Source organism: Mangifera indica, chromosome 8 (genome assembly GCF_011075055.1).
Source record: "Mangifera indica cultivar Alphonso chromosome 8, CATAS_Mindica_2.1, whole genome shotgun sequence".
Classification (NCBI taxonomy): Eukaryota; Viridiplantae; Streptophyta; class Magnoliopsida; order Sapindales; family Anacardiaceae; genus Mangifera; species Mangifera indica.
In genome coordinates this window covers 2,445,905-2,462,136 of record NC_058144.1, presented here as the reverse complement: position 1 = coordinate 2,462,136, position 16,232 = coordinate 2,445,905, and the positions used below count along the sequence as shown (strand labels likewise).

At 31.5% G+C, this 16,232-nt stretch overlaps 3 protein-coding genes across 3 annotated transcripts; all 3 read left to right on the top strand.

Annotated features, from left to right (window-relative positions):
• The first annotated feature begins 2,200 nt into the window (after positions 1–2,200).
• On the top strand, positions 2,201–2,819 carry LOC123223360 (protein CUP-SHAPED COTYLEDON 2-like). The gene is made up of 2 exons (XM_044646517.1): positions 2,201–2,412; positions 2,503–2,819. The coding sequence occupies exons 1-2, from the start codon at positions 2,259–2,261 to the stop codon at positions 2,817–2,819; spliced, it is 471 nt and encodes a 156-aa protein (XP_044502452.1). The 5' UTR covers positions 2,201–2,258.
• Positions 2,820–4,810: 1,991 nt separating this feature from the next.
• Positions 4,811–5,794, top strand: LOC123223359 (NAC domain-containing protein 91-like). Its single transcript, XM_044646515.1, has 3 exons — positions 4,811–4,946; positions 5,038–5,312; positions 5,702–5,794. The coding sequence occupies exons 1-3, from the start codon at positions 4,811–4,813 to the stop codon at positions 5,792–5,794; spliced, it is 504 nt and encodes a 167-aa protein (XP_044502450.1).
• Positions 5,795–11,214: 5,420 nt separating this feature from the next.
• On the top strand, positions 11,215–14,550 carry LOC123223358 (NAC domain-containing protein 69-like). Its single transcript, XM_044646514.1, has 4 exons — positions 11,215–11,350; positions 11,442–11,612; positions 14,105–14,367; positions 14,485–14,550. The coding sequence occupies exons 1-4, from the start codon at positions 11,215–11,217 to the stop codon at positions 14,548–14,550; spliced, it is 636 nt and encodes a 211-aa protein (XP_044502449.1).
• The last annotated feature ends 1,682 nt before the right edge of the window (positions 14,551–16,232 follow it).

Genomic DNA, 16,232 nt, shown 5'->3' with positions numbered 1-16,232 from the left:
TCCTTTGGTACTGTGATGATTTTCTTATTAGCAAAAGAACCTTCAGAGCTCAACATCTACCAAAATCAGGGGACTTAATTAAAAACGAATCTTCTCCTAGTACACTCCAAGTGTGGGCTAAAAGTTCACACAAAGCAGTATCTAAGTATGAGGTATATGAGTTATGGAGGCAATTCAGAGAAATTGGAAGATAATCTGTCTCCACAGACTTTTCTATTGAAACCCATAATGTTGAATGCAATATATGTTATTAGTTTGATATCCAAAGCAGCAGAGCATGCCTTTGATCTACCCTTGGAGGAGAACTCTGTTGCGAAGTTTGCGGCAGCACAGAAAAAGGCTGAAACAATTTATCCGAAAACAAGTTCGAGATTTATATCCACTCAATCTGATGGCAGCAACAGAAAGGGTTGTTTCATTTTCCAGGAGACGCCATTACCTGACCATAAAACAAATTCAGTACATATTAACCATGTGGTTATAGATGTTATTCTGTTAATTAAAATTAACAATAAAACTAATTACAATTAGTTTTAAATATTAAATTAATGATTTTGAATTAAGGATATTGAATATGTATACTTGTTTAAAGTCCATGCACGACTCCACTTTCAAAATCTTATTAGCCCCGATCAAGAGTCAAGCTGACGAGGCCATACAAAAAAGTGAATAAAATAAGATATATTGAAATAAAATTCTTTTTCATTTCTTTATTTATTTTTATATATTGAAATAAAATTAATGAAGTAAAAATTAAAACATATATTATTAGGCAAAGGATATTCTGTTTTATATGATAAATTAATAAAACATTTTTATGTATTTATTATTATATGAAAATTCAAACGAAAATCATCTAGAGATCTTTCAGACGAATCGTTTGGATGCTTCATCATACAGATGAAAATTGCTTAGATTTACAAATAATTTTTGTCAATCGGTGGTTGGAGAAAGACATAAAAGGATAAATAAGATAAGAGGAAGGATGATCGATGATCAGTAATAGTGAATCCTCGTTGGAAAAAAGAAAAAAAAACCTTAGAAGAAATTTGTTATTTTTCAAAATTTGGATCGGGAGAAATTACAAGTTTTTAATCTTAGAATAAAGAATATATGATAAAAATTTTAATTTTTTAAATTTTTTAATAAATAAAGATTCTATTTTTAACCTTAATTGAGATTTTTAATAAAATTTATCTCATAAATGAGTATTTAAATTTTTTAAAATGAGAGAATATGACTTTAAATTTTTATTATATCTTAAATGGGAATAAGTTTTTTTTAAATATGGAAGTAGATTAGTGCTGTGCTAAACAAAACCAAAAGGATAGTACCTAATGTTAATAACCCAATCTAAATAAAATAATTAATTAATTATAGGTGAGATTACCATCATTGGTTTAATATATATATATTTTTAATGATCTGATAACTGCCGAGAGAAGTAAAGGCATCCTGTTTGCTACTTCCAGGAAAACGATGAATCAAGAGACCCAACTAACAGGAAGAAGGAGAAGCAGAAGAAGAAGAAGGAGATGTAAAGAACTTATAAAATATGGATGTTTACTTGCAGTCCTGCAGTAAGTTATCGTGTCTCCTTTTCCTTTTCCACTTAGTTAACAAATGGTCAAATCAGAAGAAGACAAATTTGAAATTGACATAAATGCTTGCAAGTAAAACAGCTGTTTTAGATTATTTGGGAAACTGAATAGAATGTTCAAAATTGTAGGGAAGTCGGTAACTGAGCTTTTCCAAGAATAAAATGCGGTACAAACTTGTGATGGAAGGATAGGTAAGGCAAATGAGAAGGCAAACAGAAAGAGGGGAACATAACAAGCTAATAAATGATAAATAAGATTAAAAAGTGATTGTGCGATGTGACCACAGAAGCCAAGCCAAGGAGACTAGTCCAATTAACATGACGAGATCAATGGTAATTGGTAAACAACTTCAGAATCAAGTTTACATGTATGTAACTATTTGTACATTTAATATGGTGATTGATGTGATCATATTTATGTAACTATTCCGCGTCTTGGACAGCACCTTCAAAATTAATTTTCCCAAGCTTCTTGGTTAAGGGCAAGACTTTGACGAAGAAGAAGTCAATGCCATGAAATATTTTTATATTTGTGTATATAAGCAAGTGCTAGCTAGTTTCACTAATCACTTACTACTCAACTCATCAACCTACCAAAACTTATATTAATCTCTCTTCATCGCGTTCCATTATTACTTTGATATTCAAATCTCTATTAATGGACTACTTTAATAGCATGGGATACAGATTCCATCCAACAGAAGACGAAATCATCCACCATTTTCTTGAATCAAAGATGAGGGATGGCACTGATTTTTCTACTGTTATTAAGGAAGTCGATATTTGCAGCTTTGAACCTTGGCAATTACCTGGTAGACATTTATATATATACACTTCATTCACACAAGAATATCAAATTTTATATGTTTTGAAATGACAAACTGACTTATATTTTTGTGCAGAGCATTCACCATTCCCCTCGGATGATCAAGAGTGGTACTTTTTCAGTGCAATTGCTTATAAGTATGCCAAGAGTAAACGAATGGAAAGAACAACTGGGGCTGGATCTTGGAGAGTCACAGGTAAAGATCGCGAAATCTACGACGAAAACACTGGCCAACTCATTGGTAAAAGAAAAACTTTGGTTTTTTACCAAGGTCACGGTTCTAATGCCATTAAAACTTGTTGGGTGATACATGAATATCATTCCGAGACTGCTCGTTATTATCAGTTACTTATCTGTTCACCTTTCTTGCTTACCTTTTTGTTTTTATTTTAGTTTTACAACCATGAATAAAGGCGGATTGACATGTTAATTTTCATCTTCATGTATCTTCTATAATCTATTGAATTACGCAACAAGATGAATTAATCCAAAATTTTTCTCAAATTTTTGTGTTATAAATAATATGTTATTATATATAATATTAACATGTAAAAAAAATAACAATGAATTAACTGCAATGTAGTGAAAACAGCCGCAAGAGAAGCTGCCTTTTTTTTTTTTTTTTCAAAAAACAAATCATAATAATTTTTGTTATTGAATTGTGCAGAAGCCGTTTGTTCTTTGTCGATTAAAAAGAAAATCTGATGATGCTGAAGATGATCAACCCTGTTCTCGTCGGGCTTCTACTTCCAGAAATTAATGGCAGAAAATTTGAAAACAGGTAGTAATAAGAGGATAACTTATCTTTTTATGGATTGCAACTGTAATAAATCAACGATGAAATAATAAACTTTTATTAAATTAAGTTGATTCCAAAAAATTAATCGAAGATTAAACTGTCAGACTCACTAATTTGTTTTAATCATTTTCAGATGGAGTCTGGAGGGGAATTTTATGTGGCATATCGATCAAGAAGAAAGGCCTCCAATTAGCATATATAACTATAGCTATGTTTTCAGTAGACGTAATAAAAAAATGTATTCCCATTTTCAGCGTGGTTTTGTTTTTAATAATTATCAACTTCATTGAAGAATCTGTAGGAGTGCTTCTATGTAATTCAAGTGTTACAACTCTATAGTATATAAATAAATAGTAAGATTATGCAAATTTAAAAATTAAATATTATTTTATTAATAATCACATATCATTTTTAAATGATAGTAATTTCACAATTAACATTAATAGTAATGTTCAGTTAGTTGGCCCTCCTTGTCGTCGTGCATGAGATTACCACCGAAATTTTTTTATTCTTGAATTTTAAATAATCAGATTTATATTAATTACCTCATTCCAGGAAACCAAGGACTCAATAGACCCAAGGGGATGAAGACTTTGATAGAAAAATGTAGTTGTTTAGCTGCAGAAGTTAAGGTGTCCCTTTATCCTTTTCTACATGGTCAAAAAATGGTCTCATAAGAAGAAGAGAATATTGAACTTTCAATAATTGCAAAATTGTTTCCTGTCCTTTTTGTAAAATGGGTGTTTTATTCGAAAGAAGTGAAATCGAGGTTTTCTTGAAAAGTCAGTAACTGAAACAAAAAGGAAATTAAAGCTTTCCAAGAACATCTTAATTTAGAATAATATTTGAAGAGTGGAAAGCATTTACCTAGCTATCTTTATAGACTTGTGATGGAAGGATAGAGATGATGACAAAAATAAGAAGCAAGAGGGGAACATAACAAACTAACAAATCATAAAAAATAAAAAGATAAAAGGTGATTGTGCCATGGGATGAAGTCCAATTACAAGGACTCAAATCAACTGATGATGCATGGCTAAATCAGCCGTAAACAACTTGAGGATCAAGTCTACATGTATTTTACTATTTTATATACATATTAAAAAGGTTTATTTTGTTTATTTCAGTGATTGCACTATTTTTAGTTTTATATAGTATTAAAATTAATAAACCAAACAACCACTATTTTTAGTTTTTGAATTCAATCTTTTATCGTTTAAATTTAAATTACCCTTAAAAGATGATCAAATTCTTGATTTGCTGATTTTGAAAGCATAGTGTGGGGTCCGCTTACAAAATTAGAAGCAATCAGAAGTAGTTGTATGTTCCAAGTACGCTCCCAACAACACCTTCCCAAATAATTTTCCCTTTTACCTAGCTTCTTAGTTAAGGGCAAGACTTTGACGAATGAGTCAATGCCATTCATTTTTTATATTTCTCTCTCTCTATATATAACCGCAAATTATACTCATCACATACATTGCTTCTCTCTTCACTCTTCTAAAACTTACGATAATCCAGATCTCTTCGTATAATTCCATTAATTATTTTGATCAATTCAATATTAATGGACAACTTTAATAGCATGGGATATAGATTCCACCCTACTGAAGAAGAAATCATCCATCATTATCTTGAAGCAAAGATGAGGGACGGCACTGATTTCTCTGCAGTAATGAAGGAAGTTGAATTTTGCAATTTTGAACCTTGGCAATTGCCCGGTAGGGAGTTTATTTACATTCCATATAAACAAAGCTTTGTCAAGAATATTAATACTGAAAAATGACAAATTATTTTTGTGTTTATGTGCAGAGCATTCGCCACTACCCTCAGACGATCAAGAGTGGTACTTTTTCAGTAAAATCGCTTATAAGCATTCCAAGAGTGGTAGCAAAAAAATTGAAAGAACAACTAGGGAAGGATTTTGGAAAGTTTCTGGTAAAGATCGTGAAATCTACGATGAAAACAGTGGGCAACCAATTGGTAAAAGAACAGCTTTGGTTTTCTACCAAGGCCACGGCTCTAATGCCGTCAAGACTTGTTGGGTGATGCATGAGTTTCATTCCGAGACCGCTTCTTCTTATCAGGCATATACTTATTCTCAGCTTCCTTCTTTACCATTCTATTTATTCAACTTGTTAATTAATATACATCGATGTTTGAGGAAAAACTATGTATTAAAACAACAATTTCTTTTACATCTCTAGTCCTTTTTCTGGATCATATAAACACTTTGTGCACATCACATAGATATGTATGCATTCATGCATACATTTAGCTAAAAAATGATATTTTGTTTGTTATGCTTTGGATATAACTTTGGAGAGTACTTGAAAAAATTAGCTTTTTTAATATTAAAATATTTGTATTTCTACCCCATCAGGCAAATAACACTACCTCAGGATAACGAGCTTCGATTTTTGAAGAAAAAGAAGTAATATATATCAATAATAATTTTTATTTTTTACTTGTGCAGGAGCCTTTTGTTCTTTGTCGCTTAAAAAGAAAATCAGATGATGCAGAAAATGATAAACCAAGTTCCCGTTCGGCTTCTTCTTCACGAAACTAATTGCAGAAAATTTAATATCAAAGGTAGTAAGAGGTTACTATTTGTATATGGTTTGTTAAGTGCAATCAATCAATTCTGAATTGAAATATTTACATGTAATAATTAACCTGATGTTCTCGTCGGCTTACTGTACATATAATCACCATAGAGATGAATAATGAAAGCTGTACCCTATTTATATTAGTTTTAAGTTAAGATATAAGTAATGTCTATTTTCATAAGACCATGCATTCTTGAAACTTCCTATTATTTTTACCCAAATTTGTTTTAATCATTTTCAGATGGAGTCTAAATGGGAAGGGAGGAGGACTCAGATAACTACGGCGCTGGAACTTCAATAACCATATATAACTATGGAGTTAGCTTGAAATAATATTAGTAATTAGGGCATGTTATGTTTTCAGTTGATGTAACAAATATGTATTGAAGAATGTTTAGCAATGCTTTTGTGTAATTCAAGTATGTGAGTTAGCTCTAAAACAAATACACCTTTAGTTGTTTTTCTTTTTTACTATCGGATTGTCTATATTAAGTGGATGATTAATTATAAATGGTATCAAAAAACACGAAACCATGTATGAAGCGGCTAGTAATTTTCTCCGGTGACCACTGCATTCAAGAATAAACTCTAATAACCATTGGATTGTGGCTAAACTCTATAGGAGATTGATATATATTGCTACACAGTCTGATTTCTTATTTACTAGTACACTCCAATTGTGGGCTAAAAGATATTTATGGCGGTAGTTCTGAGAACTTGAAGATAATCAGTCTCCACAGTATTTTCGATTGAAACTCAAAAATGTTGAACGCAATTGCCGGGGAGTGCGGCAGAGCATGCCTTTGATCTGTCCTTGGAGAACTCTGTTGTGGAGTTTGGGCAGACCAGAAAATGGCTCAAATAATTTATCCGGAAACAAGTTTGAGATTTATATCCAACAAATCTGATGGCAGCAACGGAAAGGGTTGTTTCACTTTCCATGAGACACCACTACTGGACTATAAAACAAATTCAGTACATACTAGCCATGGGGCTGTAGTTGTTATTGGGACAACAATAAAATTACATGCATTTAATGTGTTATTATTAATTAGATAATTTTAAATTAAAAATAAAAATTAGCATATAAAAACTATGTTAAAATTATATTATAAAAAAACTGTTATATTATTTTTATTTAATGTCAAACCAAATGATAATTTAACACCTTAAATAGAAAAAAGTGTTATCAATACAATTGGAAAATCAAATAAAGTTTGAATTCAATAATTTTATTATTTATTTATTTAATTTTAATCTGTTTGCTGCCGAAAGAAGTAAAGGCATCCTGTTAACTGAGTCCGGGAAAACGATGAATCAAGAAAGGAGAAGGAGAAGAAGGGAGGTGTAAAGAATTCGTTAAAATTTTAATTATAAGCCGAGGTTATTGCGTCTCCTTTTCCTTTTCCACAGTTAGTTGACAACTGGGCAAATCAGAAGAAGACAAATTTGAAATTGACAGAGATCCTCGCAAGTAAACAGCTGTTTTGGATTATTTGGGAAACTGCATAGATTGTTCAAAATAGTACGGAAGTCGGTAACTGAGCTTTTCCAAGAATAAAACGCGGCATAAACTTGTGATGGAAGGATTGATGAGACAAATGAGAAGGCAAACAGAAAGAGGGGAACATAACGAGCTAATAAATGATAAATAAGATTAAAAAGTGATTGTGCGATGTGACCACAGAAGCCAAGCCAAGGAGACTAGTCCAATTAATGACGCTAAACAACGTAAGCTGCATGACGAGATTAATGGTAATTGGTAAACAACTTGAGAATCAAGTTTACACGTATGCAACTTTTAATATGGTGATTGATGTGAACATATTTACGTTGAGTAGAAGAAGCTGCTGTATGTTCCGCGTTTTGGACAACACCTTCAAACTTAATTTTTCCAAGCTTCTTAGTTAAGGGCAAGACTTTGACGAAGGCAGTCAATGCCATGAAATTTTTTTATATTTGTGTATATAAGCAAGTGCTAGCTAGTTTCACAAATCACTTACCACTTATCTCATCAACCTAACAAAAACTTATATTATTCTCTCGTCGTCGCATTCCATTATTACTTTGATATTCAAATCTCTATTAATGGACTACTTTAATAGCATGGGATACAGATTCCATCCAACAGAAGACGAAATCATCCACCATTTTCTTGAATCAAAGATGAGGGATGGCACAGATTTTTCTACTGTTATTAAGGAAGTCGATATTTGTAGTTTTGAACCTTGGCAATTGCCCGGTAGGCCTTTATATATGCACACTTCGCTCACACACTACCAGGCCACAAACATTGTCATTCAAGAATATAAATAATACATATTTTGAACTGACAAATTGTTTTATATTTTTGTGCAGAACATTCACCACTTTCCTCGGATGATCAAGAATGGTACTTTTTCAGTGCAATTGTTTATAAGTATGTTAAGAGTAAACGAATTGAAAGAACAACTAGGGCTGGATCTTGGAGAGTCACAGGCAAAGATCGAGAAATCTAAGACGAAAACACTGGGCAGCTGATTGGCAAAAGAAAAGCTTTGGTTTTTTACCAAGGTCACGGTCCTAATGCCACTAAGACTTGTTGGGTGATACATGAATATCACTCCGAGACTGCTCGTTATTATCAGGCATTTATCTCTTCACCTTTCTTGTTCACCTTTTAGTTTTTATTTTAATTTTACGACCATGAATAAGGGCGGATTTATATGCTAATTTTTATTTTCGTATATCTTCTATAATCCATTCAATTACGTCACGAGATGAAGGAATCCAAAATTTATATATATTAAATTTTTTTGTTATAAATAATATGTTATTATATATAATATTAACATGTAAATAAAATGACAATAACTTAAATGCAATGTAAAAACCACTTATAACGAAAACAGCCACAAGAGAAGGAGCTTTTTTAAAACAAATTATAATAATTTTTTGTTTTTGAATTGTGCAGAAGCCTTTTGTTCTTTGTCGATTGAAAAGAAAATCAGATGATACTGAAGATGATCAACCCGGTTCTGGTTGGGCTTCTACTTCCAGAAATTAATGGCTGAAAATATGAAAACAGGTAGTAATAATGAGAGGATAACCTGTCTGTTTATGGGGGTTGCAAGTGTAATCAATCAAAAATGAAATATTTACATGTTATACATTACCGTGAAATTTTTCATTGCTTTATATAATCACTGCATATATGAATAGTGAACCTATAATTAATAAATTAATTTAATCCCACTAAACTGTCAGACTCACTAATTTGTTTTAATCATTTTCAGAAGGAGTCTGGAGGGGCATCTTATCTGGCATATCGATCATGAAGAAAGGCCTCCGGTAGGCATGTAAAGTCACCCACAGCGTTGGAATTTCAGCTAGCATATATAACTACGGAGTCAGCTTAATTTTAACTTAGTTATAAGACATGCTATGTTTTCAGTTGACGTAATAAAAATGTATTCGCAAATCGTGAGCGTGTCTTTCTACTTCTTCAGCTTGTTTTTGTTTTTATTAGTTATCAATTTCATTGAGTGCTTCTATGCAATACAAGTGTTACAACTCTATTACATATACTTAAACATACAATTTTTTTTTATTTTTTTAAATTTATGTTGCCGAATTGAGTTTACGTGCTGGACAAATTTTTACATGGAGAAGATTTTGTCATGAATTCTGATAGCATCTAAGTGAAGATTTGCTAACAATTCTGTGGAAGTAAATGCTTTGTGAAAGCTGAAATTTGCAAGTTCGAATAATCATCAAACAACAAAGTGAAGCTCCGAGAGGGAAAAAAAGGTCCTGAAATTTTTAGTGATTTTATTATATGGAAGTTATGTGCGCAGTACGTTCTTTCTGTATTAATTAATTAATTTATTTGAATATATATATATATATATATATATATATATATATATATATATATATATATATATTTGACATATTCCTATTTAAATTGCATTCTATTTATTCGGCTCAATGGTGGACTATTGTTCTTTCGTACATTAGCCTATCAATTTATGTTTGTGTGAGAAAATTATTTAAATTTGGGATTGAAATTAAGTGTCGATCAAAGTGAACTAAAATTTAACTTATAGTATTGCACAATTCAATCTTATTAATTCTGATTAAAATGTTATACGCTTATAATGACATTAATTGAAATATCATTATGTGATTAGGTAATATTATAATTTTTATTAAATCTTATTCAATTATATAATAGCCCTATATTTGTATTTTTAATTTTTAAATAATATGATATCCAAATTACCTCATTCCGGGAAACCAACGACTCAATAGACCATGGGGTAGGAGACTTTGATGATGGATAAATGTAGTTGTTTAGCTGCAGAAGTTAACGTGTCACTTTTCCCTTTTCCACATGGTCGCTAAAAAAGTAGAGAATATTGAACATTCGAACTTTCAATGGTTGTGAAATTGTTTCATGTCCTTTTCGTAAAATGGGTGTTTTATTTGAAGAAGTGAAATCGACGTTTTCTTAGAAAGTCAGTAACTGAAACAAAAAGGAAATTAAAGCTTTCCAAGAGCATCTTAATTTGGAATAATATCTGAAGAATGGAAAGCATTTGCCCATCTTTATAAACTTGTGATGGAAGGATAGAGATGATGACAAAAATAAGAAGGCTATAGGGGGAACATAACAAACTAACAAATCATAACAAAATAAAAAGATTAAAAGGTGATTGTTCCGTGGAATGAAGTTCAATGACAAGGACTCAAATTAATTGAAGTTGCCTGGTTGGATCAGCTGTAAACACCTTGAGGACCAAGTTTACATGTATTTTACTATTTTTTATATGTATTAAAAAGGTTTATTTTGTTTATTTCCGGTACCATATTAATTGATAGTTTAATTTTATATCGTTTTAAAATTTATATATATATTTTTTATCAATTGTTTTGATCATGATATATCATCAATAAATTAAAAAGTTATACACTCTTATTTGAATATTATTTTATTTTTTTAAACCACTTAAGCTATTTCAATTCGAATTATTGATACACGGTTTCAAAGGTATAGTGTGAGGTCCACTTACAAAAAAAACATAGAAGCAAGCAGAAGTTGTATAATTTTCCCTTTTACCTGGCTTATTAGTTAAGGGCAAGACTCTGTGCAATAAGATAGTCTATGCCCCATCATACCTAGCTTATTAGTTAAGGGCAAGACTTTGAGGAATAAGATAGTCAATGCCCCATCATTTTATATTTGTCTCTCTGTCTTTATATATAAAACTGCAACTTTTACTCATCACTTACACTGCTTCTCTCATCACTCTTCTAAAACTTACAATAATCCAGATCTCTTCGTATAATTCCATTAATTATTTTGATCAATTCAATATTAATGGACAACTTTAATAGCATGGGATATAGATTCCATCCCACTGAAGAAGAAATCATCCATCATTTTCTCGAAGCAAAGATGAGGGACGGCACCGATTTCTCTGCAGTAATTAAGGAAGTCGAATTTTGCAATTTTGAACCTTGGCAATTGCCCGGTAGGAGGTCTATTTATATTCCATATAAATATAGCTTTGTCAAGAATATTAATACTGAAAAATAACAAATTATTTTTGTGTTTATGTGCAGACCATTCACCACTACCCTCAGACGATCAAGAGTGGTACTTTTTCAGTAAAATCGCTTATAAGCATTCCAAGAGTAGAAGTAAAAAAATTGAAAGAACAACTAGGGAAGGATTTTGGAAAGTTTCTGGTAAAGATCGTGAAATCCACGATGAAAACAGTGGGCAACTGATTGGTAAAAGAACAGCTTTGGTTTTCTACCAAGGCCATGGCTCTAATGCCGTCAAGACTTGTTGGGTGACACATGAGTTTCATTCCACGACCGCTTCTTCTTATCAGGCATATAATTATTCTCACCTTCCTTCTTTACCAATCTATTTATTCAACTTGTAATCAATATACATCGATGTTTGAGGAAAAACTATGTATTAAAACAACAATTTCTTTTACTGCTCTAGTCCTTTTTTCTGGATCATATGAACATTTTGTGCACAGTACATAGATATGTATGCATGCATGCCTACAATCAGCCAAAAGGATATTTTGTTTGTTATGCTTTCGACATAACTTTGGAGAGTACTTGAAAAAACAGCTATTTTAATATTAAAATATTTATATTTCTACCCATCAGGCAAATAACACTACCACAAGATAACAAGCTTCAACTTTTGAAGAAAAAGAAGTAATATATATCAATAATAATTTTTACTTTTTTCTTGTGCATGAGCCATTTGTTCTTTGTCGCTTAAAAAGAAAATCAGATGATGCAGAAGATGATAAACCAAGTTCCCGTTCGGCTTCTTCTTCTTCACGAAATTAATTGCAGGAAATTTGATATCAAAGGTAGTAAGAGGTTACTATTTGTATATGGTTTGTTAAGTGCAATCAATCAATTCTGAATTCAAATAATTACATGTAATAATTAACCTGATTTCTCATTGGCTTACTGTATATATAATCACTGTAGAGAAGAATCATAAAAACTGTACCCTATTAATATAAGTTTTATATTAAGATATAATTAATGTCTATTTTCATATATAAGACCATGTGTTCATGAAACTTGGGTAACATTTTTACCCAAATTTGTTTTAATCATTTTCAGATGGCATCTAAACGAGAATTTCAAGTGTTGGTTGTCGATCGACAAGGGAGGACTCAGATAACTACAACGCTGAAACTTCAATTACCATATATAACTATGGAGTTAGCTTGACTATTTAATACGTAATTAGGGCGTGTTATGTAATAAATTTGTATTGAAGAATGTTTAGCAATGCTTTTATGTAATTCAAGTATGTGAGTTGACTTAAAATAAATACACCTTTATTTGTTTTTCTTTTTAAATATTGGATTGTGTTAAGTGGATATGATAGATGACATCAAAATTTTAAATTTAAAAAACTCAAACATAATATCGGATCCTATACATAAACAAATTTTTTTGAAGTTGAGAAGAATTTTAATTAATACTTAAGTATTACCTTCTTTTAGGTCTATCGTGATCTTTTTTTATTTTTATTTTTTTGACCGACTTCAACCCTTATGTCTTTCAACAAAGATGGTTACTCATTTTGTTAATCTAAATGAAATCGAGCCTTAATTCCCAGAATGTTAATTGAAGGCATCATTCAAAGTTATGGATGATTGAAGCTCGTAGGTAACGCTAGGAGATAAAGGCCTGCCTGCAAGTAATTGACGAATATATATATATATATATATATATATATATATATATATATATATATATATATATATATATATATATATATATGCACACAACAAACTCGGAACCAACAAATTTTAGAGAATCTTAAAGCAAACTTTCTCAGAATGAAATAACGAATAGATAAACAAATATATTGAGACACATAATCTCCTTTCTGATCATGGTTTAATTATATCACAAAATTTTTAAAAAAAAAAAAGTTGTTAATTCTCATAGAGTACTGAAGTTCCATGAAAGCACTAAACTGCACCTGCGCAAATTTTAGATTATTTGAATGCACATATATTTACTATTAACTTGTGAAAGAAGGGGAAAGCTGATGAGCATTGAGCAACAAGTAAATAAATTTGGCGACTTCACAAGGAAGTTCCTTTTGGATTGTGTTGTGTTATAATAAAAAAGCAATAAATTTTCTTCTCTTTTCATAAATATAAGTAAGAAGATTTTATAATTTATTATAATTACAGAAAAAAGCTCGGTTAAATTATAATAATAATTATGTTGCATACATGATGTGATGATGAGATCCATACATGCATGAAGAAAAGACGTGACATGGTATGGCTTTTGCTATAGTCTAGTATACTGAAACCGCGTCAGCTAGCTTCTTAAATAAGGTCAAGACTTCTAGTCAATGAGATAGACGCCTTCTCATTTCAGGCGCTCAAGCTTCTACTACCGTTAGTATAAATAAGTTATCTTTTCTATAGAAAAATATGTACTCTATTTTGTATTAATTGTATTGAAAGAAGATGAGCAATATTGATGTTCAATTGCTGGGATACAGATTCAAACCAACTGATGAAGAAATCATCTCTTATTATCTGGAAAGAAAGATGGCTGGCCTTCATTTCCCGCACAACGTAGTTAACGAAGTTGATATTTGCAACTTCGAACCTTGGGAATTGCCTAGTAAGTATCCATCGCAATTCAGAACTCACATGTTTTATATTATTTAACCATTCATTAATAATTTTTTGTTTTGATGGTGCATGTAGGGCTTTCAGCGCTGTTAGATGATAAAGAGTGGTACTTTTTCAGTAAACCTTGCAAGAATGGAAACGGTAAAGGGATAAAAAGAACGACACAGGCTGGTTACTGGAAAGTGACATGTAGTGATCGTTGTGTTTGGGACGACAGCGAAGAGAATGAGATAGGGAAGAAAACGACCTTGGTTTTCTACATAGGCCGCGGTTCTAAAGCGGTGAAGACCAACTGGATGATACACGAATACCATTCCTACAACGCCTCTTCTTATCAGGCATGCATTAATTATATATTTACTCGTATTCTTTCTTGTTTGCTCCTTTCTAATTTGCTTTTGATTTTGTACCCTGAGAATAACGATGAGCATTTCTTTTTTCTGTGGACTTTGCAGAATGCATTTGTTTTCTGTCGCCTTACAGGACAATTAGACGATGATGGGTCAAATAGCCACAGTTGAACTTATGATTCTTGAAGTCAAGTTGCAGAAAAATATCCATGGGCGAGAGAAAATACAAGTTTCAAATAACAATATCACATTATACATGTGTAGTTGTATGTGTGTATATATATATATATATATGAACATATATATTTTTAGACTAATTAGGTCATTTGTGTTTTAATTTCAAGAGATGGAGTTTCCACATATATAAAACTAGTGTGATTTTTATTTATATGTTAGTCTTAATTTGTAAGATGTGTGTTACTGTACTTGCTGTAGACCTGGTGTTAATTTGTATTGATTTCAATGTAAGCTATGGTCATGTTTAGTAGTTATTAATGGATAATAAAATTTATTATGTTTTTTTAAAAATTAAAATATTATGTTTAGTTGTAGTATAATCCATACTAAAATTTCGAAAGAAATGGGAGCTGGAAGGTAGTGAGAGACATCAGTTATTTATGGAGCATATTTACGGAGAGGAAGCTACCAAAATATATTAATTGGGTAGATAGAATTAAAATTAGTTTAGTCATTCTAGAATATTCTACGAAAGCTTTGTAACTTATGAAATAAGGGAGAGAGATAGATCAGTTGATAAAAGGGGAGCATAACAGATAAAGGAACCTGAAAATGGTTGAAAAGAATCGAGTTGGGAGAGAAGGGATGGGAACAAAATTAATACAACATTTACTTTTATCAAGTTATAAAGTAAGTAATATTTTTAACGGAGGAGGTAGCCAGGCTGCGTCATGTAGCCGGGTTTTGTTGAGTTTGCAGCAATTTAGTAGGAGTGAGATTAATGCAAATAATTGATGAATGTAATTCTTCCAGCCTGTAGGAAATTAGAGAATTAACTCACAATACACATTAAAAAAACTGAACAAGTCTGGGGGAAAGAAACTTTAATAAATTTAAAATTAAAGAAAGATTACATTAAACACATAAGTGAACATTTAAATAGAGACTCTCTCTGCTTAGTTGTTACACCACAAAGCCATGACTCCTAATTTTTCTAACAGACACTTAGTAGACAACCCACTACTTAGACTTATTCAACCTTAATTCTAGGAACTAACATCCATAAACCGGAAATATAGCAACAGTAAAAGACCACACTTGAATTATTTCCGACATTTCCCCCCTTTAATTCAAGGAAGGGCTTCAACACCCATCATTGAACGAAACTTGATGAATTTGGCTTCAGTTACAGCTTTTGTGAAAATATCTACTGGTTGTTCTTCAGTGTTGATGTACTGTAGCTCCACAATATTATTTGCAACCAATTCTTGAATGAAATGATGCTTTGTCTCAACATGTTTTGTCCTTCCTTGCTGAACTGGAATTTTTGGATAGTGCAATAGCAGATTTGTTGTCACAAAATATCACACTTGCTTCATTTTGCTTTAGCTTAAACTCTTCCAAGATTCTCCTTATCCAATCAACTTGACACGCTGTAGTTGTTGTAGCTGCATACTTTGCTTCAGTGCTTGAAAGGGCTATATTGTTTTGCTTCTTTGAGCACCATTAAATGGCTCCTGAACCAAGGCTAAGAATATACCCTGTTGTGCTTTTTCTATCATCTGAACAAGAAGCCCAATCACTATCAGTAAAAGCAATAAGTTTGTTGGATTTGCCTCTTAAATACCTGATGCCAAAATTAGAAGTTCCTTGAACATAGTGTAGGATTCTTTTGG

Bases quoted from the DNA above. Each gene is read 5' to 3' on its own strand.
- LOC123223359 (XM_044646515.1), top strand. From the start codon at position 4,811: ATGGGATATAGATTCCACCCTACTGAAGAAGAAATCATCCATCATTAT. The intron at 4,947-5,037 runs GTAGGGAGTTTA...GTTTATGTGCAG, and splicing joins TGAACCTTGGCAATTGCCCG to AGCATTCGCCACTACCCTCA. The intron at 5,313-5,701 runs GCATATACTTAT...TTACTTGTGCAG, and splicing joins AGACCGCTTCTTCTTATCAG to GAGCCTTTTGTTCTTTGTCG.
- LOC123223358 (XM_044646514.1), top strand. From the start codon at position 11,215: ATGGGATATAGATTCCATCCCACTGAAGAAGAAATCATCCATCATTTT. The intron at 11,351-11,441 runs GTAGGAGGTCTA...GTTTATGTGCAG, and splicing joins TGAACCTTGGCAATTGCCCG to ACCATTCACCACTACCCTCA. The intron at 14,368-14,484 runs GCATGCATTAAT...TGGACTTTGCAG, and splicing joins ACAACGCCTCTTCTTATCAG to AATGCATTTGTTTTCTGTCG.
- LOC123223360 (XM_044646517.1), top strand. From the start codon at position 2,259: ATGGACTACTTTAATAGCATGGGATACAGATTCCATCCAACAGAAGAC. The intron at 2,413-2,502 runs GTAGACATTTAT...ATTTTTGTGCAG, and splicing joins TGAACCTTGGCAATTACCTG to AGCATTCACCATTCCCCTCG.